Source organism: Anolis sagrei, chromosome 1 (genome assembly GCF_037176765.1).
Source record: "Anolis sagrei isolate rAnoSag1 chromosome 1, rAnoSag1.mat, whole genome shotgun sequence".
In the NCBI taxonomy this organism is placed as follows: domain Eukaryota; kingdom Metazoa; phylum Chordata; class Lepidosauria; order Squamata; family Dactyloidae; genus Anolis; species Anolis sagrei.
Window position 1 is genome coordinate 233,456,941 of NC_090021.1, and position 11,554 is coordinate 233,468,494.

Below are 11,554 nucleotides of genomic sequence, written 5' to 3' on the forward strand. Positions count from 1 at the left end.
AAGGCACACAACAACAATAATCCTGATTAACTTGACTATCTCATCTGCCAAAAGCAGGTTCACACCTCTCATTGAAATACTGATAAGTTTGTGCTGGTTAAAATTGTTCTTCATTTTAAATATTGTATTTTTCTTTCAATTTTTGCACTAGAGATAAGATATGCAATGAGCATAAGAATTCATGCTTTTTTCAAACTATAGTCTGGCCCCTCAACAGTCTGAGGGACCATGAACCAGTCCTCTGCTTAAACAGTTTGAGGACCCTTGCCCTAAAGTAGATAACCTGAATTCAGCACTCTGGAGAGTTCAGCGCTCTGGAGAGGTTCACAAAGTCCAGCACTATTCACTTAGAAAACAAAACCCCTTCAAATCTCCTTCATAGAATCAAAGGATTACATAGTTGGAAGAGACCTTGTGGGTCATCCAGTCCAATCCCATTCTACCAAGAAGCAGGAACATCGCATTCAAAGCACCCCCAACAAATGGCCATCCAGCCTCTGTTTAAAAGCCTCCAAAGAAGAAGCCTCCACCACACTCCGGGGCAGAGAGTTCCACTGCTGAACAGCTCTCATGGTCAGGAAGTTCTTCCTCATGTTCAGGTGGAATCTCCTTTCCTGTAGTTTGAAGCCATTGTTCCACGCCCTAGTCTCCAGGGCAGCAGAAAAGAAGCCTGCTCCCTCCTCCCTATGGCTTCCCCTCACATATTCAGCCATGGCCCTCATCATGTCTCCTCTCGGTCTTCTCTTCTGCAAGCTAAACATGCCTAGCTCTTTAAACTGCTCCTCATAGGCCTTGTTCCTCAGACCCTTGATAATTTTTGTCACCTTTCTCTGGACCTTTTTTCTTTCAGCTAGAAGCAAAATGGAGCCATGTTCTTTCTTTCAGATTGCAAATTAAGCCAGAATATGTTTCTTCTTCCATTTAAAAGAAGCTTACCTAATGCCGCCACCCCGCCCCGGATCAGTTATTTTTTCCCTGCAGCTGAGAGCAATGCAGAGCCTTCATTGCAAGGTTGAGTGTAACTGCCGTGATTGCACTATGAGGGGCCACTAACAAAAGACAATAACTGGTAATTTGTATAAAAACTTTAACTGTAACTTCACTTGTATAATGCAGTCAACCATGTGCACTATCTCACACAAGCAAATCAATTCAAATGAGATCATTGCGATGCTAACCTCTATCTTATCATGACATTTAATAAACTGTTCCTCTTGCTTTCTGACACCAATGGCTCGGCTGTTTTCTGGTAAATGGGGGAAGCTCTTTGATCAGAGATAAAGGGGAGGGGGCATATATGTTTCCTTTCTTTACTAATTCAGGGTCCTCTGAAGTATTTCTATTGGGGTGAAATTTTACAGGTTCGAGATTTTGAAATTGCCTCTATCAAATATGTTGAAAGGCTTTTAGACTTTGGATGATTTACTCTCTAGTTGCTACAAAAAGAAAAGTGGCGACTGTATTGCCATTTGTTGCTATTGTTTAAAATAGAGCAAAAGGTCCTGAACAATATCTGGAGCAATAATGTGGATGGGGGGAAAGGAAACAACTTGTATGTTATTGTCACATAAAGATAACCTATGAGTTTGATTTTATTGAAGTGATCACCACCAGTTTGCAGAATGTGACCAGAGCTGGTTTAGTGTAGTTAAGAATGAGAAAAATTCAGTCAATTACTAGAAAGAACAGGAGAAATTGGATTTCCATATCTTAGGGATGTTTAGATGTTTGCCACATCCAAACTGGTGTCACAATTGGAATACAGGAGTCTGGGACAGGCTTTATTTTTTGTGTTAATAACACCTATATTTTCTAGCTTCCTTTGAAATTAGAAAAGTTGTGGAACTCCAAGATGCTTTAGCATCCCTCAACATTGATATACTATCTGAAAATGATGGGTGTTGCTGTCCAAAACCTGCAGAGCTATATATTACTTTTTCCTGATTTAAACTGTCTAGTCTTCAACACTGTTTTACCTGTGAGGATTTCCCTCAAACCCTTTAGACAGAGAATTGTTTTTCTTTCTTGTCACAACCTTTCTAATAGCTTTTTTCACTTCCTTATTTCTTAAACTATAGATAAAGGGGTTAAGCATAGGAACCACAAGTGTGTAAAATACAAAAATGATGATGTTTGTGTCCAGCTGGTACTTTAGGTTGGGATGTAGATATATAAAGATTCCAGTGCCATAAAGCAAAGCCACAGAGGTTAAGTGAGAAGCACAGGATGACAAAGCTTTGTGCCTATCCTTGGCAGAGTGTATCTTCAGGATGGCAGATCAAATGGAGAAATAGGATGCAATAATTGTTGAAACAGAGGCCATAGCAACTGTTCCTGATGCATAGACAGACAGAGACTCAGAAAGATAGGTTTCAGAACAAGAAAGCTTCAGCAATTCCAGAATATCACAGAAGAAATGTCTGATGATGTTGTGTCTATGTCTACAGTAGGATAATTGGAAGATGCACACTGTCTGAATTGTGGAGTTTGCAAAGCCAGCTGCATATGAGCTGGCAGTCAGACAACTGCATACCTTGTGGGACATGACAGCTGAGTAGTGGAGTGGGTTGCAAATAGCCACATAACGGTCAAAGGCCATCACAGCCAAGAGGAAACACTCTGTACTCACAAAGCCAGCAAACAAGCACAACTGAGCTGCACAGAATGAGTAAGAGATGGTTTTGTTGTCGACCAAGAGGTTCAGCAGCATCTTTGGAGCAATAGCTGAGGTATAGCAAAGGTCTGTGAGTGATAAGTGGCCGAGGAAGAAGTACATGGGAGTGTGAAGATGAGACTCTATTTGGATCAGCACAATCAGACCAAGGCTTCCACACAGTGGTGACATAGATAGTGAGAAACGGCAAAAAAAGGACAACCTGTAGGTTGGGATCATCCGTGAATCTCAGTAAGATGAATTCTGTTACCTTGTCCATTGTCCACCTTGTCCATTTCCAAAGCATAAAGGATCTGGAGAGATAAAATTGTATTTGATAATGTTGTTTATCTTATTGTCTATGTGTTTTAATTGCTTGTATTGTTATTATTGCTTGTATTGTTGTGTTTGGGCTTGGCCTCATGTAAGCCGCACCGAGTCCCTTGGGGGTACAAATAAATTATTATTACTATTATTATTATTATTATTATTATTATTATTATTATTATTATTACCAAGCAGTGGCCAGTTCCATTTTTGTGCGCTGTAGGTACCACAAATAGCAAATCAATGAGGCAAAGTAAGGATTGTGGGTGAGTGGCACTAACCAGGTTCCAATCCCGCTCAGGAAGTGTCAAGCCACTAACCAACTCCAGTGATGCTGATCTGGAGTACCCCACTCTGGATGAGCACCGCTTTTTCTGACCTGTTATGATGCACCCTAGGATGTCGGCTTTTAAAATATTTTTTTTAGGAATAAAAAATATGGCTGAGCTACCATTCATCACTCCAGTCTGAATGATATGTAACTTTTGTTTTGTTTTGTCTTCATTCTAAAAATTAACAAGAAACACTTCTGAAATTAATCCAATTTCAAGGAAGAGATTTACATGGTTTACACAATTACTCGGTTTACTAGGAGGAAACAAAAGCCTCCACTATTATAATTTGACTCTAGAGATAAATTATTTTAAGTTTGAACTGCCTACAATACCAGGGGAGCAATTCCTGAAGGTGATCCATGCCTACTACTAATACAGTAATAAAATCAAATCCTAGTTTCTCACAAACTGAGTTGCTTTCTTCGATCCGGAGGTAAGACTCTAGACTATCTTTCCATCTCCTGTATTCATTTGGTGCTCATTTTCAGAAAGTTCTTGACAAATTGAAAAGGGTTTGCAGTCAAACTCTGGTGAAGAAAGAGAAGCTGTATTAGACATGACTAAGATAAATTTTCAGGGTAAGCTTTATTTAAATTTAACAGCTTTCAGCGCTGCTTTCTTTGAGAGGCGGGGCTTCCTGAGTTTGAAAATTAACTGCTCTGTTTGAGGGGAGGGGCTTCCTGAGTCTCAGAGGCGGGGCTTCCTGGTTATCCTATATAAACCAGTGTCTGAACCCAAGGGGCAGCTGGGCTTTCCACAGAAGTTGAGGAAGCAGGAACCCATTTTGTTTCCTTCTGCTTCAGGGTAAGCTTTATTTAAATTTAACAGCTTTCAGCGCTGCTTTCTTTGAGAGGCGGGGCTTCCTGAGTTTGAAAATTAACTGCTCTGTTTGAGGGGAGGAGTTTCCTGAGTCTCAGAGGCGGGGCTTCCTGGTTATCCTATATAAACCAGTGTCTGAACCCAAGGGGCAGCTGGGCTTTCCACAGAAGTTGAGGAAGCAGGAACCCATTTTGTTTCCTTCTGCTTCAGGGTAAGCTTTATTTAAATTTAACAGCTTTCAGCGCTGCTTTCTTTGAGAGGCGGGGCTTCCTGAGTTTGAAAATTAACTGCTCTGTTTGAGGGGAGGGGCTTCCTGAGTCTCAGAGGCGGGGCTTCCTGGTTATCCTATATAAACCAGTGTCTGAACCCAAGGGGCAGCTGGGCTTTCCACAGAAGTTGAGGAAGCAGGAACCCATTTTGTTTCCTTCTGCTTCAGGGTAAGCTTTATTTAAATTTAACAGCTTTCAGCGCTGCTTTCTTTGAGAGGCGGGGCTTCCTGAGTTTGAAAATTAACTGCTCTGTTTGAGGGGAGGGGTTTCCTGAGTCTCAGAGGCGGGGCTTCCTGGTTATCCTATATAAACCAGTGTCTGAACCCAAGGGGCAGCTGGGCTTTCCACAGAAGTTGAGGAAGCAGGAACCCATTTTGTTTCCTTCTGCTTCAGGGTAAGCTTTATTTAAATTTAACAGCTTTCAGCGCTGCTTTCTTTGAGAGGCGGGGCTTCCTGAGTTTGAAAATTAACTGCTCTGTTTGAGGGGAGGGGCTTCCTGAGTCTCAGAACTCGTACACTCAGTAACCTATACTTTCACCCCTGCATACAGACAACAACATCAAACACACACCAAGAGGAGGTCATTAGCAACCTCCAGATGGAACAAACACGAAAACTTCCCATCTCATGCACAAGCTGTGGCATGTTCAGCTTTTTCGCACTACAATTACTCAATTACATCTGGCCCAAGTGTACACAGATCACTCGCATGGAACACAGGATACGACAACTCGAGGACCGTATTAAGACCCTTAAGGACATTCAGGAACTTGAGCTGTTCTTAGACACCACACACCACACTGTCCTAGACACGCAGCCCATATCACACCAACATTACGGGGAGGCTCAACAGAACAGCACCTCAGATGTGGACAACCCTCAGGCTTGGAGAAATGTCACCCTTAGAAGGACACATAGGACCCAGAAGCCTCCTCAGAATACTTCCGCTCAGCTGCAGTTACACAATAGATTCCAAATTCTCACACAACTAGCACCTGACCAAGAAACACAACATATTGGGGAAGACCAGAATGGCTTAGATACTGATCAGTGGCTCATCCTTGATCAGTGTGCGGGGGATAGCCCTGACCGGGACAACACTTCACAACATTCACACTTGCACAATCGTGCAGGGGTACCATCCCCAACCATAGACCAGGAGCAACAGGAACACATACAGGAGAACCATAGGCTCTTGGACGAATCTCAATGGATTGTCCTTGACGAATGCACCGGGGATGTCGAGGAGGAGGACAACACTTTTCACCTACACAATTCACACCATCAGGATCACTTTTCTGGAGACCTACACACTACATTGCACAAAAGGGGCCCTGTCATTCCTGAAAGTAAACAGGTCTTGGTAGTAGGCGACTCCCTCCTTAGAGGAACGGAAGCTGTCATTTCCAGACCAGATGGGATGGCTCGAGAAATATGCTGCCTACCGGGGGCAAAAATACACCATATCACTCAGAGGCTCACCAGGCTCCTCAAGCCCTATCACCGTCCTCCCCTCATGTTGATTCATGTAGGAACCAATGATACTGCAAGGCATACGTTTCAAAAGATCACAAATGATTTTCGAGCTCTAGGAGCAATGCTAAAAGAATGTAATGTACAGGTGGTCTTTTCATCCCTCCTCCCTGTTGTAAGACACGGACCCACAAGAGCCAGAAAAATAGTACAGGTCAATGACTGGCTTAGAAAATGGTGTCAGGAGGAACGCTTTGGCTTCCTCGACCATGGCCTGCTATTCCAGGAGGATGGCCTACTGGCAAGGGATGGGGTGCATCTCACAGAAGTAGGAAAACACCTTTTTGCTCACAGACTCGCAAACCTCATTAGACGCACTTTAAACTAGGTCCACCGGGGGAGGGGGACAACAGCCTTGCGAACACTACTTTACCCATAATGTCTGGGAATCGCCAGAAGGCTAAACGGAGGGCTGCACAAACACAACAAGGACCAAGTACCAAAAGCACAATAATCCCAATTAAACAGCTCAAGGGAAGATCCCAGGGGCTCACATGTCTTTACACTAATGCACAGAGCATGGGAAATAAACAAGATGAACTCCAACTTCTAGCACTACACCACAAATATGATATCATAGCCATCACTGAAACCTGGTGGGATGACTCCTATCGCTGGAATGTAGATATCGAGGGGTATAACCTCTTTCACAGAAACCGAACAAAGGGGAGAGGAGGCGGAGTAGCCTTATATGTCAAAAACTCTTATGCGGCAGAAGAAATTCAAGACAGCAATCTGGGAAACCAGCTTGAAATCATCTGGATAAGAATCAAGGGAACTGGGACTCAAAAAGATGTCGTTGTGGGCGTCTACTACAGACCCCCAAGCCAGGAGGAAGAACTTGATGAAGTCTTCTGCCAACAGTTGACCAAACAGGCACAGAAAAGAGATGTAGTAGTCATGGGCGATTTCAACTATCCCGATATTTGCTGGAAAACAAACTCGGCCAAGAGTACAAGGTCCAACAAATTCCTCGCTTGCCTTGCAGACAATTTCATGGTCCAAAAGGTAGAAGAGGCAACAAGGGGATTGGCTACTCTTGATCTCATCCTAACAAATGCGGAGGACCTGATCGATGCAGTCGAAGTGGTAGGATCCTTAGGGGCAAGTGACCATGTGCTCCTGCAATTTGAGGTACAAAGGAAGGCCGAAACTAAGACAAGTCAAACCCGCATTTTGGACTTTAGGAGAGCTGACTTCCAAAAAATGAAGGAAACGCTGAGCAGCATTCAGTGGACACAGATACTAAAAGACAAGGGAGCTACGGATGGATGGGAATTTCTCAAGAGTGAAATACTCAAGGTGCAATTGCAAACCGTGCCAACAAAAAGAAAAAATAGGACAAGTGCAAAGAAGCCAGAATGGATATCCAAAGAACTTCTAACTGTGCTAAGACACAAAAGAGACATGCACAAGAAGTGGAAAAAGGGAGAAATCACCAAAGAAGAATTCAAACAAATAGCCAACACCTGTAGGGAAAAGGTCCGCAAAGCTAAAGCAAAAAACGAGCTCAGACTTGCCAGGGACATTAAAAACAACAAAAAGGGCTTCTATTCTTATGTCAGTAGAAAAAGGAAAAACAAGGAGGCGATAGGACCTCTTCGAGGAGAAGATGGGGCAATGCTGACAGGGGACAGGGAAAAGGCAGAACTACTTAATGCCTTCTTTGCCTCGGTCTTCTCACAAAAAGAGAGTCTTCAACCTCAGCAAGATGGAGTGGATGAGGGATTGGAGGACATCCAACCCCAAATTGGGAAAGAAGTCGTCCAGGAATACCTGGCCGCTCTTAATGAGTTCAAGTCCACAGGGCCAGATCAACTACACCCCAGAGTATTGAAGGAACTAGCGGAAGTCATTTCGGAACCATTGGCAACCATCTTTGAGAGTTCTTGGAGAACGGGAGAAGTTCCAGCAGATTGGAGGAGGGCCAATGTGGTCCCAATCTTCAAGAAGGGAAAAAAGGACGACCCAAACAACTACCGTCCGGTCAGCCTCACGTCGATACCGGGCAAGATTCTGGAAAAGATTGTTAAGGAAGCGGTCTGCAAACACTTAGAAACAAATGCAGTCATCGCTAATAGTCAACATGGATTTATCAAAAACAAGTCATGCCAGACTAATCTGATCTCTTTCTTCGATAGAGCTACAAGCTGGGTAGATGCGGGGAATGCCGTGGATGTGGCGTACCTGGATTTCAGTAAGGCCTTCGACAAGGTCCCCCATGACCTTCTAGCAAGGAAACTAGTCCAATGTGGGCTAGGCAAAACTACGGTGAGGTGGATCTGTAATTGGTTAAGTGGACGAACACAGAGAGTGCTCACTAATGCTTCCTCTTCATCTTGGAAAGAAGTGACAAGTGGAGTGCCGCAGGGTTCCGTCCTGGGCCCGGTCCTGTTCAACATCTTTATTAATGACTTAGATGAAGGGCTAGAAGGCATGATCATCAAGTTTGCAGACGACACCAAATTGGGAGGGATAGCCAATAGTCCAGAGGACAGGAGCAGAATTCAAAACGATCTTGACAGATTAGAGAGATGGGCCAAAACTAACAAAATGAAGTTCAACAGTGACAAATGCAAGATACTCCACTTTGGCAGAAAAAATGAAATGCAAAGATACAGAATGGGGGACGCCTGGCTCGAGAGCAGTATGTGTGAAAAAGATCTTGGAGTCCTCGTGGACAACAAGTTAAACATGAGCCAACAATGTGATGTGGCGGCAAAAAAAGCCAATGGGATTTTGGCCTGCATCAATAGGAGCATAGTGTCTAGATCTAAGGAAGTAATGCTACCCCTCTATTCTGCTTTGGTTAGACCACATCTGGAATATTGTGCCCAATTCTGGGCACCACAATTGAAGAGAGATATTGACAAGCTGGAATGTGTCCAGAGGAGAGCAACTAAAATGATCAAGGGTCTGGAGAACAAGCCCTATGAGGAGCGGCTTAGGGAACTGGGCATGTTTAGCCTGAAGAAGAGAAGGCTGAGAGGAGATATGATAGCCATGTATAAATATGTGAGAGGAAGCCACAGGGAGGAGGGAGCAAGCTTGTTTTCTGCTTCCTTGGAGACTAGGACGCGGAACAATGGCTTCAAACTACAAGAGAGGAGATTCCATCTGAACATTAGGAAGAACTTCCTGACTGTGAGAGCCGTTCAGCAGTGGAACTCTCTGCCCCGGAGTGTGGTGGAGGCTCCTTCTTTGGAAGCTTTTAAGCAGAGGCTGGATGGCCATTTGTCAGGGGTGATTTGAATGCAATATTCCTGCTTCTTGGCAGGGGGTTGGACTGGATGGCCCATGAGGTCTCTTCCAACTCTTTGATTCTATGATTCTATGAATTTAATCTTTTTCTGGAAATACTGTGTGAACTCCATTTATGAGTATTAAAAATGGAAATGAACCATATTTTCACCTATTTTTACTTCTATCATCTATATCTATCTCTCTATCTCTCAGTCTATCTTTCTATCTACCCTGTAACATCAATCAACCTGTAGTAAAATAGAAATAAGCAAAGACAGCGTTTATCTTCATCCTTTGTGTTCTACCTAATATGCCTCAGAATACATGATGGGGTGCATTTGTAGAATAAAGAAAACAAAGACAGACATGGGAATATTTTATTTTTCATGTGAAGAAACTAGAGCTTGAAAATGTTATTCCTTTAGACCACAGTCCCAAGCTTCCTCGCTCAATATGGTAATTTAAATTAAGCATTTGGGGTCATTAAAAATCATTTGTAACTGAAAAACTTCCCTCCCCTTCCCTTGTTTTTCCCTCCTTTTGGTCAGACTACGTTACTTGGAATATGAATTGCAGAAGAAATGAGAGCTCAGTGATAGAATTTCTCCTTTTGGGGGTTTCTCTTTTTGGAAAGGCACCAGCCATATTTTTTCTGGTTTTCTCCTTAACATATGGCACCATTTTAGCCTTCAACGTTACTGTCATGTCAGTGGTAGTGCTTGATTCAACTCTGCACAGACCTATGTACTTTCTGCTGCTGGCCCTCTCTGCCTCTGAAATCTGCGGCACATTTGCCATCATCCCCAAGTTCTTGGTGACTCTCTTAACAGGCAACTCTTCCATTTCCTTCACTGGGTGTGCTGTGCAGATGTTTTGCTACTTCAGCTTGGGAGCAAACAACTGCTTCCTGCTAGTCACAATGGCTTATGATCGGTATGTGGCGATCTGCCACCTACTTCACTACCAGGTGCTGATGGACAAGAGGGTCTGTGCTAAAGTGGTAGCGGCATCATATGGAGCAGGATGTATCACAGCAGTGAGTCTGAACATCCTTATTTTCAGGCTACCCTTTTGTGGGCCAAATGAAATCAGACATTTCTTCTGTGACCTCTCTCCTGTGCTGATCCTGGCTTGCACTGATACTCACCTAACTAAAACAGGGGTGGTTCTAATTTGTGCTTTTGCTTTGCTGGGCAGTCATATCAATCTTCGTCTCATATACCTATGTTTTTCTCACCATCCTAAGGATTGACTCCCGCTTGGGAAGGCAAAAGGCCTTCTCAACTTGTGCTTCCCATCTCACTGTGGTGATTACACACTTTGGCTGTGCTTCCTTTGTGTATCTGAGGCCTAAGTTTGCCTCTTCACCAGATTTGGACACATTACTCTCCTTGGTTTATATCTTTCTAATCTCTCTACTCCACCCTGTGATTTATACCTTAAGGAATAAAGAAGTTAAATTGGCCATTGAAAAATGGTTAAGAAATGCAAATTGTTCTCAGAAATTCTGAAAATGGCACTGTGTAATTTCTATGTATTGATGTTATTAACATACAAGCTCTAGTGAAGGATCTTGCTTTATACAGTAATGGGTTTAGCAGAAGGCAGTGAAATTTTTGGTTTAAGTGTAATGTTACTGTTGACAAATGATTTGTGCATGCCCTCTAAATTTTCACAGATGAAAACCACCTGTACATGGCTAAGCAACCTGAGAATGTGGCTAAAATATATTCCCAGACAAGAGGAAGGCAAAAATTAATAATGAGGAATAACTTACGAAATTAATATTTTAAGCACAAAACCCCTGGATTTTCAATACTGAGTTTAGGAAAAACCAGAAAAAAAGAAAACGAATCAACAATTACTGGAAAGGACTAGATTCTGCCCTGTTTTCTCCTCTCCCTGTTGTTAATTTCTGCACTCAGTTTGCAGTAACTCAAGTAAGGTGAGAATGAACGGGGAGAGTGGGAGATGGAGAGACAATCCATGGCATTTTAAAAGCCACATCTCTGCCATACAGGGACAGCTGGAGGTTATACATATGATGTTTAAAAATGTTTTTGATGTTGCATATGTCTTTTTTCAATCACTTGTTTGGATGATCCAGCTGGGATCAGGATCTCAGCAAAGAGGGGGTGCAATTGTTTCATCCCATGCCATGTTTCTTATGATGAAAGCAAAGTGTGCACACCCATGCAAGCACACACGCTACAGCTCCTATTTCTACGGGAGATATAGTTAGGGGCAAGTGTACAAGAAGAAGGAATTATATTGTTGTTTTAGGGGATATGAATAGCTCTTGATACACGCAGTGGTTCCAGTCCTTAATTGGAACCATTGCACAATATTGTGTATATTTCTATTCAAATTTCCGA

The 11,554-nt window shown here is 43.0% G+C and overlaps 1 protein-coding gene and 1 pseudogene across 1 annotated transcript; one reads left to right on the forward strand and one right to left on the reverse strand.

The window, feature by feature from the left end:
* Positions 1-1,972: 1,972 nt before the first annotated feature.
* On the reverse strand, positions 1,973-2,933 carry LOC132764242 (olfactory receptor 5AR1-like). The gene is given in 2 exon segments (XM_060758188.2): positions 1,973-2,825; positions 2,827-2,933. Coding segments are annotated over 2 exon segments (960 nt in total).
* Positions 2,934-9,882: 6,949 nt separating this feature from the next.
* Positions 9,883-10,690, forward strand: LOC132764162 (olfactory receptor 10K2-like; annotated as a pseudogene).
* Positions 10,691-11,554: the final 864 nt, after the last annotated feature.